General features: G+C 34.8%; 1 protein-coding gene across 1 annotated transcript in view; it reads left to right on the top strand.

Moving 5' to 3' along the window:
• LOC149490070 (neuroligin-4, X-linked-like) overlaps positions 1-10,768 on the top strand; it is a 99,694-nt gene extending 88,926 nt beyond the window's left edge. The window contains exons 9-11 of the mRNA XM_089714869.1: positions 1,535-1,686; positions 7,853-7,971; positions 8,685-10,768. Of these exons, the coding sequence (XP_089570995.1) occupies positions 1,535-1,686; positions 7,853-7,971; positions 8,685-9,670 (1,257 nt within the window). The 3' untranslated portion in view covers positions 9,671-10,768. The remainder of the gene's footprint in view (positions 1-1,534; positions 1,687-7,852; positions 7,972-8,684) is intronic.
• The last annotated feature ends 13,546 nt before the right edge of the window (positions 10,769-24,314 follow it).

Genomic DNA, 24,314 nt, shown 5'->3' with positions numbered 1-24,314 from the left:
AACATAATGATATCGAGTGATCATTGCAGAAAGTTACTTAATTCTAATTTACCTTGTTACTTATTTATTTATTTATTTATATATATTTCATGAATTTTGAGTAAGATTTGTGCTTTAGATCTTGAGACTAAACAAACAATTAAATTTAATGTGGGTTAGCTGTTGAATAGAATAAATATAATGTGTAAAAATCATTTTGATTATATTTTCGTTTCTGTAATTGCTTCGTTTATAAGTATTGAAATACTCTATAAATATAGCAAAAATTATATTTTATAAGTTAAATAGTATTTTATATATTATATACATTAGTTCTTTGATCTTAACGAATGTTATTAGTTTGACTTTTATCAATTATTCTTTAAGCTTCATTGAACAGACAAAATGTTTGAACTTATTTAAACGACTTTGAAAATAAAGTTTATTGTTTAAAATAGTATCTAAGTTTAAGTGATTTAATTTATAACAAACTTTTATAAAGATCTTTATAATTTAATATTATCAAAGTTAACTTCATTTTACAAATATTTGTTTTTTAGTTGTTTCTCTTGGCTGTTTAAGAAACTATTAATAACTGTGTCCAATTTTAGAATTGTTATTCTTTGATATATCATGTATATATACATTTATAATTATTTTAAAGTAAAGCCCGAAAGGGCTCAAGCATAGAAATCTAAATAACAAGACACATAGAAGTGCTTTATTGTCATAATTCGTATGAAAACCGCTGTCGCCAAAATCAACACATTCAAACCGAAAGCTAAACAGTACACACAAGTAAACTATGCCTTTTATTGGACAGCTCGATTTTAGTGAAAACTAACTTAACTATTAAATTAAGCTTTTGAATATGTATCCTAACGCACGAATTTACGGTTTATTTTAGAATAACATCCCTAAGTATATGAGACTTTTTGCTCCAATACGAACAAACGTGATAATAAGAATGGTAGACTGTGTCATTCATTGTTATTTCGATTACTATGGTGACACTCGTAATACTTGTAAATATTCTATAATTTTAAGGAAAAACGGCATTATTTCTAAAAAAAAATATTTTCCGATGAAATATTATTCCTTTATAAGTATAATTACAACTTGTGGAAGAATTTCCGCAATGGGAATTGCTGAAACACACCATGTATACACTCATACGTCTCCAGAGCAACTGAACAGTGACGAATGCAACTGGTGATGTGCAAATCACCTGAGTGGCGACAAGGTCACGCACGCTTACGACTTCTAGTGTCTTGTTATTTAGATTTCTATGGGCTCAAGCCTTTCGCGATACTTCCTTTACCAATATGTTTTTGAGTGTTTTTATAGTTTTTTTTTTTTCATATTTAACTATGTATTATAATTTTTTTATCTGACAGTTACGTTGTACAGTCATCCTACATAAAATAACATTTTAATCTAAAACCAAATAATTCGGTTTCCTTTCCTCCTATCCAAAACAGGACTTACAATGCATACCAAAATGCATTATATAATATTATACAAAGAGAGCTCCAACAATACAATTTTGTTTCAGCGTATGGGTTCAGTGCACGGGGAAGAACTGCCCTATTTATTCGGGGCACCTTTCGTAGACGGTTTGGGACACTTTCCCAAAAACTACACCAAGTCTGAAGTGGCCTTGTCTGAAGCGTTCATACTGTATATGGCGAACTTTATTAGAACTGGGTAAGTGTCATATTGCTTTGGCAGGATTTTTTTTACTGGAATTAAAACGGCTGCTGTGTTTATTAAGTACAGTTTACAATATTTATTTTTAAATTTTGTATATTTTAGGTATGTAATTTTATGTGTAAAGTCTATATATTTTTGCCTATGCATTTCACCAAATTAATAATCGTGTAATGTTTCCATTCACCTCAATTAAGTGAAAGTTTTATCAAATTAAGTATAAACATTCGATAGCTTTAAAGATACAAACCAAAATATTTATGTTATTTACGTGACATTCCGTGGGGTGCCGGTTTAAGAATAGCACTCCCCCATCTCCTCCCGTGGGTGTCGTAAGAGGCGACTAAGGGATACCTGATACCGGAACGGGCAGCAGCGTTCCGTGACTTACATGCACATCTACTGCGCTCGCCAACCCGCCTGCCAAGCGTGGCGAGTATTGGCATTAAATCCCCTCATGGATTGTACACCTTTAACCAGGCCCCTAGTACCCGGCAGCCCCGCTATTCCTGGCTACGGTAGCGGCTATGGTAACGGCGGGGCAAGGGGTGCTAAGAATCACCGGATGCGATCCGGCTACCACTCCCGACGACCCCTGGCCCTGGTAACATACAATGCACGCACATTGAGGACGGATGAAAAGATTGTTGAGCTGGAAGAAGAATTGAGCAAATTACGCTGGGATGTCATAGGGTTATCAGAAGTCCGAAGAGAGGGGGAGGACACGGTAACGTTGACGTCCGGTAATTTGTTCTTCTACCGGGAGGGCGACCAACAGTCCCAAGGTGGAATCGGGTTTATCGTCCACAAATCTCTCGTCAACAACATCGTAAGCATTGAGAGTGTGTCGAGCAGGGTTGCGTGCCTTATACTCAGAATATCTCAAAGATATTCGCTGAAGGTCATACAGGTTTACGCACCGACCTCGGCTCACTCCGATGAAGAAGTGGAGGTTATGTATGAGGACATAAGTAGGGCCATACATACCTCGAAAACACACTTCAATGTTGTGATGGGAGATTTCAACGCAAAGTTGGGCAAGAGAGGCGATGATGAGTTGAGAGTGGGACAATTTGGATTTGGACAACGCAATCCGAGGGGCCAGAGACTAGCAGACTTTCTGGAGAAGGAGGGTCTTTTTATGATGAATTCCTTCTTCCAGAAACCGACCCACAGGAAGTGGACCTGGCTCAGCCCCGACGGGAAGACGAAAAATGAGATAGACTTCATTATGACCACGAAAAGACAAATATTCAAAGATGTCTCCGTGATCCACAGGGTGAAAACCGGAAGCGATCACCGAATGGTACGAGGCATCTTGAATATCGATGTCAAACGTGAGAGATCTCGTCTGATGAAGTCTACGCTCCGTCCTTGCCATGAACAAATCCAAAATCCCGAAAGCTTTCAACTGGAACTGCAAAATCGCTTCGATTGCCTCGACAGTAGCGTTTCAGTGGACGATCTAAATAACAGGCTGGTAGAAACTATCCGCGCGGTTGGGTCCCACTTTAAAACCCGTAAAGTAAACCCGCAAAAACTCTCTGACCACACTCTGAAACTTATGGCAGACCGGCGCTCTATGCCACTGCGCACATCTGAAGATGCTAAGTCATATAGGCAGCTCAATAGACGGATATCTAAATCTCTGCGACACGATATTCGCTCCTTTAATGCTTCAAGCATTGAGGAAGCGATTAAGCGAAACCAAGGCTCGAAAGTGTTTGCAAGAGATATGTCTATTGGGCAGAGCCGGCTGACGAAGCTGAAGACAGACCGTGGCGTAGTAGTGTCGGCCAAGTCAGAGGTATTAGGAGAGGTCGAGAGGTTCTACCGGCAGCTTTACACCTCAGTTGCCAAGCCTGTTAATAGTCCGGCGAAAGACCCAAGAGCCCGACTAACCCGACATTTCACCGAAGATATCCCGGACATCAGCCTGTACGAGATTAGGATAGCTCTGAAACAGCTTAAGAACAACAAGGCGCCGGGTGAGGACGGAATTACCTCTGAGCTATTGAGAGCGGGTGGAAAACCAATCCTCAGAATGCTCCAGAGGCTATTCAGTTCCGCCTTGCTCGAGGGCACAACGCCTGAAGCATGGAGCAGGAGTGTGGTTGTTCTGTTCTTCAAAAAGGGAGATAAGACCCTATTGAAGAACTACAGACCGATATCACTCTTGAGTCATGTTTATAAGCTGTTTTCAAGGGTTATCACGAATCGTCTCGAACGCAGGTTAGATGACTTCCAGCCTCCCGAACAAGCCGGTTTCCGTAAAGGCTTTAGCACCATAGACCACATCCACACGCTGCGGCAAATTATACAGAAAACCGAGGAGTATAATTTGCCACTATGCTTAGCGTTCGTGGACTATGAAAAAGCCTTCGATTCGATCGAGACCTGGGCCGTATTAAGGTCTCTCCAGCGGTGCCGTATTGACTATCGGTACATCGAAGTATTGAGAAGCTTGTACGAACACGCCACAATGTCAGTCCGAGTACAAGATCAGTGCACAAAGGCAATCCCATTGCAGCGCGGTGTTAGACAAGGCGACGTGATCTCGCCCAAACTTTTTACCGCTGCTTTGGAAGATGCTTTCAAACTGTTGGAATGGAAAGGACTTGGCATCAATATTAACGGCGAGTACATCTCTCATCTTCGTTTTGCCGATGATATCGTAGTCATGGCAGAATCCATGGAAGACCTTAATGCAATGCTCGATGACCTCTACAGAGTTTCACAACAAGTGGGCCTTAGCATGAACATGGACAAGACGAAAATCATGTCGAATGTCCATGTTGTGCCCACTCCAGTCTCTGTTGGAAACTCTACTCTCGAAGTTGTTGACGAATATGTCTACCTCGGACAAACGGTCCAATTAGGCAGGTCCAACTTCGGGAAAGAGGTCAATCGTCGAATCCGACTCGGATGGGCAGCGTTCGGGAAGTTACATAACATCTTTTCATCCAAAATCCCTCAGTGCCTGAAGACAAAAGTCTTCGAGCAATGTGTGTTGCCAGTGATGACATACGGTACAGAAACGTGGTCTCTAACCCTGGGCCTTGTGCACAAGCTCAGCGTCGCTCAACGTGCTATGGAAAGGGCTATGCTCGGAGTTTCCCTACGAGATCGAATCAGAAATGAGGAGATCCGTAGGAGAACCGGTGTCACCGACATAGCTCGCCGGATTAGCACGCTGAAGTGGCAATGGGCTGGGCACATAGCCCGCAGAACCGATGGCCGTTGGGGCAGAAAGGTTCTCGAATGGAGACCACGTACTGGGCGACGAAGCGTGGGACGACCACCCACAAGATGGACAGACGACCTGGTCCGAGTGGCAGGGAGCCGCTGGATGCAGGCCGCCGGTGACCGGTCGTGGTGGAAAACCCTGAGGGAGGCCTTTGTCCAGCAGTGGACGTCCCACGGCTGAAACGACGACGTGACATTCAGTTAATTTGCATATTTTTAAATAATATATTAAGAAGAAAAGTGAAATCTAAATATACACAAACAGCCCATCAATTCACGAAATGTCAACTACAAAGAAACATTTATAAATAACGAGGGTAACATTATCACGATTCCTTTTCAATAATTTTCTAAAATATATAAATAATAAATAAAAGCACCGCTAACTAGACTGTCCGCCATTTTGTCTGAAACAAAGAAATCCCCTTTATTAATATGGCGTCGTGAAATATGACGTCTTTTGAAGATAATATTTATTGATATTAAATTTTATAGACGCCGTTAAATAAAGTTAAAGTGAAGGAAAGAGAATAAAGGTTGTGTTATGATGCAGGTTGTATTGCGTTTTTATTGTTTTAACCGACTGCTATAGAGGGTAATGTTCGTACCTATATAATAATTACTAGGTTTCCGCCCGCGTCTTCGCCCGCGCAGTCAAAGAAAAACCCGCATAGTTCCCGTTCCCGTGGGATTTCCGGGATTGCGTCATTTTTCCGGGATAAAAAGTAGCCTATGTCCTTTCTCGGGTATCAAAATATCTCCATACCAAATCCATATCTTTCATAAAAATTAGTTCAGCAGTTTAGGCGTGATTGAGTAACAGACAGACAGACAGATTTACTTTCGTTTTTATAATAGACTAGCGGTCCGCCCCGGCTTCGCCCGTGGTACACATTTCGCAATAAAAGGTAGCCTATGTTCTTTCCCAGGGTCTAAAGATTGTCTGTGCCAAATTTCATCAAAATCGGTCCAGTAGTTTATGCGTGAAAACCATACATACATACATAATTACAAACCTTTCCTCTTTATAATATTAGTATAGATATATTAGTAGATATGGATTATTAAATAGTAAACGCATGCACTTGTTCCCAAGTGTACACGGTACTTAACTCTTAATTTATAATATACTTAGGCGAAGTAATAATATTGTTTAGAAAAATTAAAAGAAGTCGGTTAAAATGGAAAATAATTTGAAAATACACGTTGTTAAGCCAGTGTTGATAAGGGCAATTCATTCTTATAATTTCTACAATAAACACCCTATCTTGTTAAGACTTAGAAGCCAAAGAATTAAACCTATAGGTTTACAATTTATTGTCTAACATGCGACCTGACCTGAATGTAAGGGTTTACCACATTCCACTCAAATTTATTCTAACCTCTATTGTATGTTACATACGGTCTATTTTCCCTTGTAATACGATTACACCTCGTAATAGGATCTTTGTTTATCGGATTTTTATGCTTTATATTATTTCTTGTTTGTATTTAGTCGCATTATAGAGCAAATGGTTTTATTGGATTATATATTGGAATATTAAACGTATTTGAATATTAACGGCAACAATATAGGGAATACACTAATGAAGAGACTTTTATACAGAATTTTCAAGATAAAAATACAATTCAACAAATCTTGTTGTTAAAATTAATTTATTTACACATATCTGTAAGGCAATAAAAAAATTTACAAATTTTATAATACTACGAATTACTATTAGAAAAATTGTGCAGTCCCAATCATAATACAGTTTCAAACCAAATTCAAAACCAAACCAGCAAAAATTCATATCAAAATGTTAAATAAATTTAACATCCTATCAACTCAATCTTATCTCACCACATGTTCTGACCTCAATCCCGCAGCAAGCATTTATACTGACCAGCAGTTTTACACAACTGTTGCATAAAGATTCAAAATGGCCGCCCATATATTCTTGGAAATGCTGTCTCAGTATTTGACGCGGAAATAAGTTTCGGAGATATTTGTGACTTTATGTAACTGGTTAAAGTGCAAAACCACTTTAAATTGTGACACTAAATATATTTCTTAGTGCAAATGTAGGTTTCATGAGCTTTTACGAGCTTTTTAATAACTTGCAATGTATGTTCGGATGAAATATTGTAACTCAATAATTTTGAAGCAAATATCTTTAACCGATTGAGCAGAAATTTGAGTTTGGATGACATTATGCATGTTTATCTTTGTGACGTCATTCTAAATCCAATATGGCAGCATATCCAAGATGGCGGACCAATTATTTATTTACGAAACATCATAAATTTTTTGGGATTAGGACATAATATATTTTTGTCCTTTATGTTATTTTTTTCTATTTCAAAATGGCTGCCCATATATTCTTGGAAATTCTGTCTCAGTATTTGACGCGGGAAATAAGTTTCGGAGATATTCGTGACTTTATGTAACGAGTTAAAGTGCTTTTAGTGACACTGAGGATATTTCTTAGTGCATAATGAGCGAAACATTTTCATAAGTTTTATGGGTTTATAAAATATGAAGCTTAAAGCTGCAGGCAGCGTAAATCATTTTGCGCGCTAGAATTTAGGACAATTTTTATCTCATGGAATTATTAATTTATAACATTTGAAAAGCTTTCCATAAACCACAGGACAATACACTTTATTTAAAACATGCATAAATACAGAAAAGGAAACAAAAGGGAAATAAACGTACTTACCATGTTACCAATAGGCGGCCTCATAACTTTTAAGCGATTTCTGCCAGGCAATTGCCAGTATAATGAATATTTTGGGAATAAAATAATTACCTGATATAATTTTGTTGTTATAACGAACAAGTATATGAAACAATAACACTATTGAATCCGATTTAGCTGATCCCATTCTTCGAATCTATAATTTTATCGTATTAAATTTAATATATTTTTCCTAGAAACCCCAACGAGCTTCAACGTCAAGAATCAGTGCTGCCGATATCGAGAGAAAGGAACAAATACAAGAGCATTGTTTGGGATGAATACGACACGCTGCATCAGAAGTACTTGGAAATAGGTGAGTTTGTATTATGCATTATTAGTTTACGTATATAGCATAAAATTAACAATAAAACTTCCTATTAAAGTTTCTAATGCAGGGTCCTTATCAAATTATATGGATTGAACTAGGTACCTATAGTTATAAATCTATCTTTTCATTTATTAAATTTGTTCTTTGTGTTTTTATCTTGCCTTACCTTAACGTACAAATTTATACCTTACCTTAAGGTGATTGAGCTTTTGCCCCGGTTGTCTGGAAGAGATAACTGCTTTGTGATAAGTTCGCCACATACACTAGACTGTTTTTTTGTACTGTTGACTGTTTTTTGCACTTATAGTACCGTTAACACAATTATACTCTTACAGCTGTTGTGTTACCTGCTGACCGGTTTGCTTGGTTGGTGGTGGCCCTGCCTTCCAAGCCAGAGGTCGTGGGTTCGATTCCCACCCGGGGCAAATATTTGTGTGATGAACATAGATGTTTGCTCTGTGTCTGGGTGTTAATTATCTATATGAGTATTTATTTATAAATTTATTTATAAATTAATCTATGTATTAATCTATATATATATATGTTTATCAGCCATCTGGTTTCCATAACACAAGCGAAAGCTAAGTATGGGGTCAGATTGTGCCGTGTGTGAAAATTGTCCTGAAATATTTATTTATTTATTATTATTTATTACCGAGTTTAATAAATAGTTAGCTATAGCAGAATTTCCTTTACAGGAATGAAACCACGCATGAAGAACCACTACCGAGCGCACCAACTCTCAGTCTGGCTCCGCTTAATCCCCGAAATCCACCGCGCTGGTATGAAAGACGTCGTCGCGAAACACAATCTCTTCCGTAACCATAACGACCCAGAACTTTATGACGGTCTAGTTCGACCCGATCCCCTCACACGCGCGAACTATTACGACCCCACCCTAGAACTGTATAGAAAATCCTTTAATATGACCCTAGATATACCATCAACTACTATGGATACATACGTAACTACGTGTATAAGTTTCATGTCGGCTAGACCCGGTTCCCCCGTGACTCAGAGCCAACCGAATAATTCGCAGACTCAAGACGTTTCTAATTTAGAAGTGGCTAGTTATACTGCGTATTCAACTGCTCTAAGCGTCACTATTGCAATTGGTTGTTCGTTACTAATCTTGAACGTGCTAATTTTCGCAGGAGTATACTACCAAAGAGATAAAACTAGGTTACAAGTGAAAGCGCTGCAACAACAAAAGCGGAATCACAATTCGACATTCGATAGTGTTTCTAAACATCCCCATTATTTTGTTGGCCATTCGCAGAGTTCCAGCACAATAGTTGATATAGACCATCAAGATAAAAACGCGATTATTGCTATGACGAATCGCGTGCCACACTTTACCAATCAAAATTGTCCAAACGTTTGTCACACGGGGATACAAATGTCGAATTTACAGCAGAAATCCAGCCCGAATCGGGGACAGTGTACGACTTTGCCCAGGAAGGTAGGATTCAGTTACCAAAATCAAATTTGCAACGCGTCTAGTTGTATGACATTGCCGAAGAATGCCACGTTCATGAGCAGTGGAAATCTACCAGATGTCCAAGCCCAAACAGGTCAATCCCAAACGTCTGGTAACGGCTCAATCCCACCATCTTCCCCACCCCCACATTTCTCCCAAAAGTCCAGAGTCCCACAAGCCGCCATGTCCGAAATGAACGTATGAGAAATGGAAGATATTTACAATTATGTGTAAAGTGCGTAGAGATAGTGGTCACTGATATACATAGTTGTAAATATCGCTAAACGAATGTACATACACAGACATTTTATCGTTCATAGTTTGAGGGGATCTTCACAATGGGCAACGTTGGGCGAGTAGAGGCAATCACGATAGTGGACTAAATGTTTATGATCCTTCATTGTAGATGTTTATTCATAATCGACATAATGGCGGCAAATATCGACCATTTGTTGGGCCAACGCTGCCCATTGTGTAGAGCGCCCATAACGTTTTTGATTGTACATAATTCCATTATGAATGGGTTTAAAGTTTTGACCTCACTCGCGGAACCGAACTCCAATACATCTTAGGTTGGCGTCATTTAAAATGGCGTCGTTGTAAATAATTTAGAACTTAAAGACTGTATGTAAAATTTAATGTAAAGTACGGTACTTGTATAATATGTCTTAATTCGAAGAGAATAAGTCTCGAATTCGTTTACTTAATTGCCAAATTAAGTGTATAAAATAGGATTTATGGCTATGTACTCATAATTTTAACGTTCTCATCCGACTTTAATGTTTGAATGTAACGATCTTGTGTGTTTTACGGATTATTTATTTGTGTTTGTGTTTAAGATGTGTAAACTTTTGTGTACTTTCATGTTGTTAGATAAGAGCCCTTTCAGAATGTTCAGGAAACGCTATTTTCCTTTTAATACGCTTTTCGTTCACGATATTGGAATATTTTTGCTTCAAAATAAACTAATTAAAATCAGACATTTGAAGCTATTTCTAACGAGTGATTTGGTATAGTATTGGTTACATAATGATAAAATCGGATTTGGCACTGTATTTTATTTTATCTATAGTCGCATTTATGTTCAAAGCAATGAATAATTCATAATATTCACTCGTTATAAATATTTTTATTGAATATTTGAATAAATTTAATAATTGCTCGATCGTGAACGAAGCGTTGTTATATTTTATTCGCTTCGTCTGAAGAGGCCTTTATCGTGAAATGTTTCTTTCTGTATAACATAATATACCATTATGGAATCTTATGAGAGTATCAAGTAAAGATTAAGACATAATAAAGTTCATGACAAAATATGTAAACTTGTTTTCTTTTTACCTAAAATATTACTTACATCATCACTAGGTACATAGTATAAAACAAAGTCGCTTTCTCTGTCCCTATGTCCCTATGTATGCTTAAATCTTTAAAACTACGCAACGGATTTTGATGCGGTTTTTTTAATAGATAGAGTGATTCAAGAGGAAGGTTTTAGTATATAATTTATTATGTTTTAGACAAAGCGGGCGAAGCCGCGGGCGGAAAGCTAGTAATACTAATAATCCAAACCTCAAGTTACAAGTTCATGAATAGATATTTTGTATGGACGGATAAAGTTGTTTTGCAAAAACTTCCAAACCAATTTAGATGATTATTTTTCCGACCCAAATATCGACCAATAGAATTGCACCATTCGACGTCACGTGCTACAACCTACATGGTATTATACTGATAATTTTTTGAAAATTTTCTGGTCGTTGACGTCAAACTGACAGGTTCAATTCAATTGTAAAATTATTGGCCGACATTTGGGACGGAAAAATAATCTCCCGAATACCACACGAGCTTCAAAATTATCTGGCATTTCCCTCAAGGTTCCCTGCAAACAAATAAAGTCGTCAAGTTTTTCAGGAAAAATTACTCGCGCTTCGCGCTCGTGATTTTTTAACCTTGACTAAAAACTTGACTCCTTCATTTGTTTGCAACGAACCTATCGGAAAATACCCGATAATTTTGAAGCTCTTGTGGTATTATAAGTGAAACTTTATAAAAATATTGATAACTAGCTGCGCGCGGTTTCAACTGCGTGGCTATGCTCTAGCTCGATAAATATTATTTTCAAATCGAACCCGTAGTTCCTGAGATAAGCGCGTTCAAACAAACAAACACTTCAGCTTTATAAGTTTAGAGTGCAACAATTAACATGTTACTTTTTTACTTTAAGTATTTTACGAGCGTACTTGCTGGCTTAAAGTTATACACTGCATAACAATAAATTAGGTAAATAGCGATAATTTAGTTGCTATAAGAATTAGTATGATCTGATAAATTCCATATTCTGTATACTTGAAGGGAATACATACGGGATATTATATAGGAATACTACTCTATCGACTCATCTATACATATAATAAACTAGCGGTCCGCCCCGGCTTCGCCCGTGGTACATGTTTACGTTTTCTCTACATAAGAACCATCCTCGTACTTCAAGGAATATAATAAAAAAAGAATTATCGAAACCGGTTCAGCCGTTCTCGAGTTATGCGCTTACCAACACATTTTGCGATTCATTTTTATATATAAGATCTGTAGAAGGGTCAATTCTGTACATTGAAAATATTGAAAAATATCGATACCAAACCCAAATATGTGATTAAAAAAATTTTTGTCTGTCTGTCTGTATGTGAAGGCATCACGTGAAAACTAACGGTTCGATTTCGATGAAACTTGGTAAAATTATACCTTATTATCCTGGGCATAAAATAGGATACTTTTTATCCCGGAAAAATATGTAGAAAAAAAATAAATCTTACTTTTTCTTAATTTTTCCGCGCGGACGGAGTCGCGGGCGGAAGCTAGTAAGTAAATATAAGGGAAACTTTCAGTACTGGAGTAACTATATAATATAGCATAGATCTTCTACTTGAAGCTTATAATAAATTAATTCAAATACTGCGGTACCGATTTTTACATGGAAAATCTAACGACTGCCTTACAAGGAAGATTCAATTTTCAGTTCAATATTATCCGACAACATCAATTTACTTGGAAATATTTTTTACCACTTTCTGGCATAGCAGTGTAGTGCAGTGTTGACTTTAAGGTAAGTATGTAATCTATTTTTGAATCCATTTTATAATAATACTAGCTGTGCTCCGCGGTTATACCCAGAGTGCTCCGCTCCTGCAGTTGGTCTTAGCGAGATGATACATAGCCTATATAGCCTTCCTCGATAAATGGGCTATCTAACACCAAAATAAATTTTCAAATCGGACCAGTAGTTCCTGACATTAGCGCGTTCAAACAAACAAACTCTTCAGCTTTATAATATTAGTATAGATAGTAGCTGCGCTTCGCGGTTACACCCGCGTGGCTCCTGAGATTAGCGCGTTCAAACAAACAATTACCCAACAAACAAACTCTTCAGCTTTATAATATTAGAATAGATTATAAAACGATCACTTTCCGCTGTCTGTCTGTTTGTCCTGAATTGTGTATGTAATCTTTAAAACTACGCAATCGATTTTGAAGCGGTTTTTTTAATCGATACAGTGATTTAGGAGGAATATTTATAAATAGGTACCTACCTACATAAGATGCATAATCGCACCCGTGAGAAACCGGGGCGGGTTGCTAGTATTATAAAATACGTTTTGGGGATTATGTGGAATCAATGTTCATATTATCTTAAAAATTTCTTACAACAATTTTCCTCTCCCTATTTCAACACAAAAATCTAATTCCAATTTACTACTGTTTTTTCGTGAAGTCGTGATAGAAATAATATTACTATGTATTTATCATGTAAATAGCTAAACCCAAGAGATCTATACAAAGTAAATATTAACAAACAGCATTATCCTCATTAGATGGTAATTAACTTGGTAATTAGCTCTGATTTCAGCTCTAATGATGATCCCCGATCTATTTATTGGAAGTGGTTCAACCAATCACCAATAATGAGAGATAATTTAAGATAATTTTGTAATTTAGAACTTGGTTTTGGTGATATTATATTAATATCTAAAATTCATTTCATTAATTGAAAAATCAGAGTACGTAAAAGATTTAAGATACATAATAATTATGTCATGATACTTTTCTATGATACTTTGCTTCGTTGATTGCTACAGAAGTGTAGGTAAATTCAATTTTAAAAATTTTCTCGGACTCAATTCTCAAACAATTATTGTTTGAGAATTGAGTCCGAGAAAATTATTGTTTGAGAATTGAAACAATTATTGTTTGAGAATTGAGTCCGAGAAAATTTTTAAAATTGAATTTACCTACACTTCTGTAGCAATCAACGAAGCAAAGTATCATAGAAAAGTATCATGACAGAAATGGCAACCTAAAAGCAAAAGGTTTTAAGACATCTATCATCTAAAACCTGACGTTGGCTAACTGTGCTAGCGTGGTGATTCATAGCCTAATTTATATTATAAAACATACACATAGGAAGTAGGAACTATCTTTATACACTGCGAAAAAAATAGGTGGATGGTGATATTGAATAATTATTTACTAGGTATCCTACAATTTTAAGTAAACTTGAGGCTGATTTTCAATCCTTGTTTAAAACTTATTCATAGAATAACGTGTTAAACTACCATTTCAAAATGTATTCTAATGGCCCGTATTTGACAATTTTCAGATGACATTTTATTAGTATCGTGTAATCTTGCGTGTAATACTTTATTGGACGGATAAGTTTTAACCAATGATTGAAAAATCAGCCCTTACTAACAATAACTAACATTATTTAACTTTAAAATGTCATCGAGATGATGATATAAGCATGTTGATAATATGATAATAATCTTTCAGATTTGCCTCAATTTTTGCAAGATTTGCCACAATTGAATAAATACCATCATGCGAAAAATATATTCAAAACAGCTTTTACAAACGTATCATCCTAATACCTATCAATTATAGGTATCAAACTGATAATTCCCAATATGTTTACAGTAAGCCTATCAGCCAATCAGTTCTAACATTATCGTTTCGCTTGTTAAATTTGACTCGTAATTCGGTATTTCAATCGAACATTTGATTATGATTATTGTTCTGTGTAAAGGGAGCTAATTCACGGAATGTTCATATTGATATAAGCTTGTTATTATAATATGGAGTGGAGTTAATCAATCCTGTGTAAGGTCTTTGTTATTTAAGTAGATTTTATGAAGTGACAGTGTCGAAGCGGAGGGGGGGTTACCATTTTCATTAATTAGTAATTTCAGTCTTGAAAAATGAGAGCTCTGTCGTCTAGTGCCATTACATTCCCACACTTGAAACAATACTCCTAAAGTCATGGTAAGAATATAACCAGGTTACTCTCTCTCCAGGGGAATTAGAAGGTATGGTCACAATATTACAATATTATTTGTATGGTCATGTAGAATTTTTACATCTTATAAATGCTCATTAAAAGAAATATGTGCATTGCGCAACTTTGTAGGTATGTAAAATGTAATTTGAATAAAATATAGAGACGGCAATACAAATAAAATTTGTAATAACGTTTTAATATTTTAATTTTTACTTTTAAGTTTTTTTATTATTTAATAATAACTTTTTGAGCATAAAATACCTACATAGTACATAAGTGGGCTTAGAAGAATATTATATACCTACATAATATTATCAACGTGGCTTCGCACGAATAATATACGTTAAAAAGGCAAACACAGTCCAAAAATAGATAGATCCGCGTTATACAAAATAATTACCCAGATAATCCTACTTACGCTAAAAATGCGCGTATAAAAGCGCCATTTTCCTCGCTACGTACTCACTAAAAGGATGTAACGTGAACTATGCAAAGATCGTTGATATACCTCTCAAAAGGCTCGCTTTCTAGAAAAAATAGCTGAAAAGCACTTAAACCTAAAAGGGTGAGGTCATTCCTTTTCGAACGGCTAATTTTTTGCTCCTGTTTCGACATAATCCACACCATTTCTCATTTTCTTTGCCGATAGCTGTCATTTGGAAATGAATCACTTTTAATTTTGGATTTCTCGAAGCTTCTACCAATTCGGGATGTTTGTTGATGATTTTAGGGAATGTATGACGTAGGTATTATTTCTTAAGTAGGACTTGAGTTAAATAACAATATGCGATGAATACCTAATAATTAGTATTTAAATAATATAAAGATTACTTACTGTAAATGTAAAACAATGGAATTTGTTTTATGTTTTACGTGACCAAAGTACCTAATGTGTATTTTTAACTTCATTCTAACTCGTCTTATCATTTTATTACAACTAAAATAAAATGTTATTTTGCGTAAGAATAGACAATTTTGACGTAGGTACCTAACCCAAAAACAAACAGCCAATATAGTTTTATTTTATTTATTTACTTATAATATCATGAAATTTGTATTTTATCTTTAATACGTGTATTCTATACATCTTCAAGCTTTATAACAGCATAAAGCTGGTTCAGAAGTTTGTAAATTGGCCTATTGTTATTGGCTGAGGCAGTTAAAATTTATGAAAGCGTACAGACGTGACCGCAAGTCCGACCGTAGATCAAAGGTCACGTGATCAATTTCCGTTGGAATTGAGGGGAAATTGTACTGGGAAATATGTACTAGTTTTTTATTGTGACTGTGCTTGGGAAGTTGTAGTTAAATAATCTTAGTAAATAGTAATTTGATATTTTATACTTTGTCGCTCTTATGTAGTTAAAAGATATAACAAATTTATACTAAATTACTTTATTATCTACTATTAAATATATACGAATATACTATACGTATAAATTACATACCTAAGTATGTACTTTACCTTAATATTATATTTTTAATTTCAATAGAAAAATGAAGTAGCTTACTTTTTGGACAGAATACTCGTCCATACAATAATGTGTTAGGAACTTAAAAAAATATTTTCTATCAATAAAATGAACCACTTTAATAAATTGTAAATGACGTGTTTATTAATTTTCTGCAGTAGATTCAATATAATAATAAATTGTTAATTATTGCATAAAGATAAAATAACCTGTCATACGAGGATAGTAATAAATATAAAATAAAAGTTAATTTATGGTCGCTTTCAGGTAATAATTTTTGTTTCAATTATGTTGTCATTTACGTGTTGATAAAGTTTAATAAATTTACCTACAAAATGTCATTTACCTACTACATAATACTTGTTGTACACGAAATTATACAACATAGCCGCAAAAATCATTTAATTATAGGTACAAAGTTGATAATTGTCTTGACTAATATTTTAAAAAGGACAGATTTGATTGTTTGAATTGAATAGGCTCCGAAACTACTGAACCAATAAAAAAAAATCTTTTACCATTACAATCCTACATTGTCCCTGATGAACATAGGCATTTTATGATGTTTTTATGCCGGGTCAACCCGGGCCGAGCCAGGACGAGCGGCTAGTCTTTTTTATTTATTATTATAAAAATGAAACCCGTTTCGCGTTGTCACGGCATCACGTGTAAACGGGTGGACCGATTTCGATAATTCTTTTTTATTATATTCCTTGAAGACCGAGGATGGTTCTTATGTAGAGAAAACGTAAATATGTATCACGGGCGAAGCCGGGGCGGACCGCTAGTTATTTATAAATTGTAATTTGTTTTTTTTTTGTTCATATAATATATTACTACATGTTAATAATGTAACAAACCGTTTGAACTATTACAATAAAATTTACAAAGTTTTCACTAAATACGACTACAAAAATGGCGATCAAAACACTCTCAAGCTATTATACCATTGGTCAATAGTCAATACGTCACATTCATTAAAGTTAATGAAGTTTTTGCTAGATAGACCCGGTTCTGACCCGAATGGGCCCCTCCACTGTAGGGCTCTCAGCGTCTGCTTCGTGCGCGCAATCATTAGGGCTGCCGCTTCATAATTACATGGGGCAAGGTCATTGCGTAATTGAAAATTCATTTGCTTGGATTTGTGGTATTTTTAACGTTATTTTATCATAAGTGTAAGTAAATTAAACACAGGTTAGAAGAATTTTTGATGTAAATAATATGATTAAAATTATGAAATACCTTTAAGCATAAATAAATGTTTTACGTTTATTAAAGTCGGCAAAAACAATTATTATATTATATTAAACAATACCCAGTTATCATGAAATATAACACGAATTAATCCCAAATACACTCTAAGACCTTGCTTCATCCGGTCGATTACCTCTATTAAATTACTTATTATTATACCTTGATCAATAGAAATATACGATGAATGCCATTGTCAACCTCAACAATATGTTTAGAACCGAACAAAAGCATAATTAACAATTTAATAAATTAACAATAGTCTCAACCCTAAAGAAAATAAACATAGCTAATTCAATACTTGATTAAAAAGTAACAAGGGGCAACCCTAGATGTTACGGTCTAGATTTATAGAGCTCTTGAATTGTGTCTAAAACGAACCGAGTTTGTCATTATTAATGCATTGGCCCTGAAATCTTTAATCGGGTAAATATTGGTGCAAGGTAATTTGTGAATAATTAAACACTTTTGCAAATTAGTATACATCACGGATTATTGATATAATCCCGTAGTTTAAGTTCATCAATATAGAGGTGTTGCTTTGTGGATAAAACTTAAGACTTCGATCATTTTATCGGGGTTTTAATTATAGACATACTCAGAATCTCAAAATAAATGTATAATATTTACTGTTGTTGTTGTTCAATTCATCAGCACATAATCAACATTACCTGCCCCCCTAGTCAAGTGGTTTTCTGTTAGCGTAGCGTTCAATAGAATAGACTACGAATGTATGAGATTGACGTAAGCTGTAGATAAACGTACCTACAGCTTACGTCAATCTCATACATTCGTAGTCTATTCTATTGAACGCTACGCTAACAGAAAGCCACTTGACTAGGGGGGCTGGGCTTCAATCGGTGAAGAGTATCAAGAAAGAAGTTTACCGCTGAACTAAAAAGCCCGACGATGACGTGCATCTGCCAACCCGCACTCGGCCAGCGTGGTGAATCATGGCCCATATTTTGAAGCCTGCGTCCATGCAGTAGGAAAGATTATGATGATAAATTATCAATTTGGGTTCTTAAATTTGACAAACTTATTCCATCTCAAAGGTATTCAGGGTTCCGTAAAATCAAACAAAAAAAATATATTGTAAATAATGTTTGTAACTAAAAATATTGCAGCATTAATTTTAAATTCACATTAGATAATAACCTATCTAACATGTATTACGCAATATAATATTATACCTAGTCAAACTATTTGAATAAATAGTTCCCAACTGGAAACTCCGCATATTTAAACAAAGTCCCACGAGGCTTAAATAAACGTAGATACTGAATATAGTTAGTGTTTAATAATATACCAATAGTTGTTGAAATTAAATGCTAACAATTTGTTCCTGATTATAATATTACTAGATTTCCGCCCGCGGCTTCGCCCGCGTTTTCAAAGGAAAACCCGCATAGTTCCCGTTCCCGTGGGATTTCCGGGATAAAACCTATCCTATGTGTTAATCCAAGTTACCCTCTATATGTGTGCTAAATTTCATTGTAATCGGTTCAGTAGTTTTTACGTGAAAGAGTAACAAACATCCGTACAAACTTTCGCCTTTATAATAGTATTAAGATATGGAGAGAAATTAAACTACAAATGAAGTGAAAAATTTTGAGTAAAATTTCAAGGTCGCGTCATGCCAATACCGTCATGGAGTAAGGTGGAGGATTTTGGTATCTTTGAATCTTGCCCAAAGAAGTTTTACTTGACACTTCACGTGTGCTCGGCACATAGGTATGCTCTTTATTATCCCTATAGATATTTCTCGAAACTTTAATTGAAAATACAATAAATACGAACCCGATCCAATATTAAAACAAACGCAGGTGTAAAATTTTAAGATCACCGTAAACATTTTATTCACTGTGTAGAATAAAAATGGCGCACCATTTTACTTTTTTATGACGTGTTAAATTTCGCTACTTTGTATCAAACTCAATTTGTTGCTTCATCGCTGGGATTTGTGAATTATTGCTTTTTAACTTTGGTAAGATATTGAATTTTCTACTTTGTGGTTAAAATGCTTAATTTGAAGAACATTTCAAACGTTTCCATGACATATTTTCCACGTATCTTGGTCATAATAGAGCATTTTTTTGATAATTTTCTCCAGCAATCCATTTGTAGATTCACACCCTGTAAACAAAAAAAGTTGATTTCGCACCTTTTGAATTTTGAGGCATATACTAGCTGTGCTCCAAGGTTTTACCCGCAGTGCTCTGCTCCTGTTGGTCTCAGCGAGATGATAATATATACTTAGCTCCCGAGATTAGCACGTTCAAACAAACAAACTCACTCTTCAGCTTTATAATATAGATTATTTTCACACTACACACACGCATACGTTCAAACGGTTAAACTTTTTCTTATTTCATTTACGTAATTTCCCATCAAAAATGGAGAATATTCAACGAAAAGCAATTTAATAAAATACATAATGATAAATGAACATAACACAGCTGTCACTCAAAATGTTAACTACTTGTACATCGAAGAAAGAAAATCCAATTAAAATCCGTCATATATAAAACACGAAATTTGCTTTAATGTTGTTCCAATTAACGGCTAGTAGAAATTGTAAAGCGCCAAATTTAACGAGGAATGTATATTTAACTAAAACTTTTCATTCACCCTCATGTAACACTAGCTATACCCCGCGGCTTTACCCGTATTGCTCCGCTCCTGTTGGTCTTAGCGTGATGATTTATAACCTATAGCCTTTTTTTTATATTCCTCGATAAATGGGATATCTAACACTAAAATATTTTTTTAAATCGGATGAATAGGTTATAGTCCTGAGATTTACGAGTTCAAGCAAACAGACTCAGCACAGTCTTCAGCTTTATGAATTAATAATTAACATGTTAAAATTATTTTATAATATACTAGCGGTCCGCCCCGGCTTCGCCCGTGGTACATATTTACGTTTTCTCTACATAAGAACCATCCTCGTACTTCAAGGAATATAATAAAAAAAGAATTATCGAAATCAGTTCAGCCGTTCTCGAGTTATGCGCTTACCAACACATTTTGCGATTCATTTTTATATTATAGATTTGAATCAGAATTATTAAAGAACATATTAACATAATTTTAACAAGACTCTTCCAAAAAGGATCGACCGATATTTATTGTAGTCCTAAATAATAAGTAGATAGAAATCGCAGAGAAACACGTATAAGGGAAGCTAGTTAAAATACTAAAGCTATGTTAACAATACTTATTAATTGTGTTAAAGTTGTTAAAATAAAATTATGTTAAACAGAAACATTCAACTCGGTTTAACTTTCTGAAGTACTTTCGAATGGTCAAATTAAACAACAATCAGCAACCGCTAGTTCAAAACTGAAATGGTTTAATTTTGTTGAATATTTTAATAGTATTTTCTTCTCTTATTTAGGAGAGTATAAAAGTCACTATAAGTACAATAAAGTATTAATAGAATTTTCAATTTTACTATTTTTATATTGACCATGCTCGCTGTATGAAATTGAGAAATCCCTACTAATATTATAAATGCGAAAGTAACTCTGTCTGTCTATCTGTTACGCTTTCCCGCTTAAACCTCTCAACCGATTTTGATGAAATTTGGCACAGAAAATCTTTAGATCCTGAGAAAGAACATAGGCCTTACATACCTTTTATCAAAACACCACTCGAGCGAAGCCGTGGGCGGAAGCTAGTGATAATATAAAAATTGTTCAAAGGTCTTTTTCAAAATGAATAATTTTTATTAGATCCGTACTAACAATCTACTTCCTACTTTTAAAACTCAGCTCATAATTATACGCTTTTTAATATTAGTTTAGATAATAATGAACTAAATTACCAAGATTCATAAGCCAACATGAAAATAGGAAAGAAACTTTCGTCTTACACAATCTTTCCTAATCTTTGGTCGTAATGGAAAAGTTGCGAATGTTTCTTAGTAAATATTGGGGTTGTATTGATATCCGCTGTCATTAGAGGAAAATATTTACTATTTTGGATATAATAGGAATACATCAAAAATAAGACATTCTTTTTCAACCTTAAGACGTAGAATATTGGGAAAAATTGTGAAATTCGATAAACGATTAAAAGATAAGCCAATAATTTAAAAGCAGAAAATACGACTCCAAACTTTGACTAGCATGCAATATAATTATTCTCGAGTCAATCGTGTACGAATTTCAAATTCAAAAATAACGTGTACGTCTCAATCCGTTCAAACATTTAAAATCGAGAAATAAATGAATAAACATTCTCAAATAAAATAACCCTAAAAACACACCATACTGAATTTTACCATGACTGTATGTAATTTTTTTGTAAAACAAGTTAAAGATGGAGTTGTTAAAGAAAATATAAATATTATTGTATATTCTCTTAAAGATAATTTATAGAACTATATGATATGTTTGATGAATACGAACGTGAGGGTGCACTAATTTTTCCTCGAGAGAAATATTATTGGAAATATTTGGTAGAACGCAGAAATACAAAAAATTAACAGAAACTATGTCACTCTGTGTCCAAATTAGACCATTGAACGTTTCATAATTTAGTTCGATGTCAGTCCACTGCCGTTTATATTACGATAATTACAATGGTTCATTATACCTCATCTCTCTTGATTGTTAACTTGGTTTCTATTCCAAATATAATGCACTAGATTTCCGCCCGCGGCTTCGCCCGCGTTTGCAAAGGAAAACCCGCATAGTTCCCGTTCCCGTGGGATTTCCGGGATAAAAACTATCCTATGTGTTAATCCAAGTTACCCTCTATATGTGTGCTAAATTTCATTGTAATCAGTTCAGTAGTTTTTACGTGAAAGAGTAACAAACATCCATACATCCATACATCCATACATCCATACATCCTTACATCCTTACAAACTTTCGCCTTTATAATATATATATCAGATATATCAGATTATTTTATAATGCATTATATTATATATGCATACTCAGTTAATGATGGCCAATTTTTCAGGAGAAATGGAAGTAAATAACTTAATAAATAAATTTAACGACACAATAAACATTGATTTTACTTTACAAGGCAACACTAACACTAAATCCAACTCTGTGCTTATTTTTATATTTTATCAGATACTATAATAATAATAATTAATTCATAGTTTTATCATCATCAGTATCTTCAGTCTATATTAGTTCATCCAAGCCTCCTCTGACGATGTAGTCCATAACAACTGGTACCAGTGAACTGATGTCACATGTCAACAAATCAAATATCGCAAATCCCAAGAAAACACTCGCAAAACAAACTTCCCCTGTCGTAGCAACAAAAGTTCCCATAATTATATGGAAGTACACGGGAAATTGACTTGTTAAACTAATTCGATGTTTACACAGTTCTTGGAGTAAATTAAAATCAACACTCCAACTTAAATTGAGGTTATTCAAAGGCGCTTTGCATTTAAAATTGTTTGATCTTATTCGTGAGTGATGGAAATTTCCTGGGCATTGCTGGATTTAGGTAAGTTTTCTGGTTCGTAGTATATAGAAATTAATTACATGCTTTTGGTGCAACTTTCTTTTAAATTTCGAGGCTTTATAATAATGCGAAGTATGCTTCACGAAATTAAATTAAAATTCACATTATATGCACTCGAATATGAAATATTCTATGCTAGCTTTCCGCCCCCGGCTTCGCTTACGTTCAAACTCAAACTCAAACATTTATTTATTCAATTAAACTTCTTCTAGAAGCACTTTTGAAACGTCATTAGGTACATATTTTTAACATTTACCACCGATTCGGAAAGCAGTATCTACGGAGAAGAATCGGCAAGAAACTCCATAGTTGTTCTTTTTAATCATGTCAGTTTTACAATTTTACAAATTACTTAAGTAACATCATATTATATTATAGTAATATGCCAAAGAACTGTCCTGTGGTTTTTACGCGACAACCCTCCATGGGTTTTTATCGTCCATATATTCCTTAATACTGTAATAGGCTCTCTGAACTAGTACATTTTTTATATAAGTTTTAAATTTAGAATTACTACGTTGTACAGTTTTGTTTACATACAACATTTAAAGCGGGAATCGAAATTGGGGTTGGTTACACCAGTGTAACTATAACCAACTGCAGAAGACAAAATATCAATGTTTATGATGACACACGTTTCTTGATTGCAATAGTGATACAGTATGCTAAAATAAAACTATTATCAATCCTCAGGAAACTGCATAGCCACATTTATGACGTTACACGTTTCCAGAATGTAAAAGCGATCAGAATTTGCAGTTACATTTAAATTAATAAATAGCTATCTCGAAGCAACTAAAGCCCACTTGGCTGCAATCGACATCGTTCAATATGCTAAAACTATTACGTTCCGCAGAGGACGAAATAACCAGATTGCCCACTTCAGTTCTTCGAAACGGTAACGAGGAAAACTGCGAACTTGCTAATAAATGCGAACTTGCTCATAAATGCGAACTAATTGAAGCGAATTATTAAAATCGTTGAACACACACAGATTCGAATAAAATTCAGATAAACCCTTAGAACCGATGTTATTTGATCTTATCGTTTTATTGCTTAGTTTCCAGCGAGAATGGATTGATTCGGAGCGTTATGACCGTTCAAGTGTTTGCCTTTTGTTCTTTGTTATGATTTAAATATATCGAAATACTAGCTTACCGCCCGCGGCTTCGCCCGCTTTATCTAAAACCTAATAAATTATATACTAAAACCTTCCTCTTGAATCACTCTATCTATTAAAAAACCGCATCAAAATCTGTTGCGTAGTTTTAAAGATTTAAGCATACAAAGGAAC

This window comes from Colias philodice, chromosome 3 (assembly GCF_061535455.1).
Source record: "Colias philodice isolate Cphi_HAF_F1 chromosome 3, ilColPhil1 Martin Lab GWU primary, whole genome shotgun sequence".
Lineage (NCBI taxonomy): Eukaryota > Metazoa > Arthropoda > Insecta > Lepidoptera > Pieridae > Colias > Colias philodice.
The sequence above is the reverse complement of the archived record's forward strand: the minus strand, read 5'-3'. Positions and strand labels throughout refer to the sequence as shown.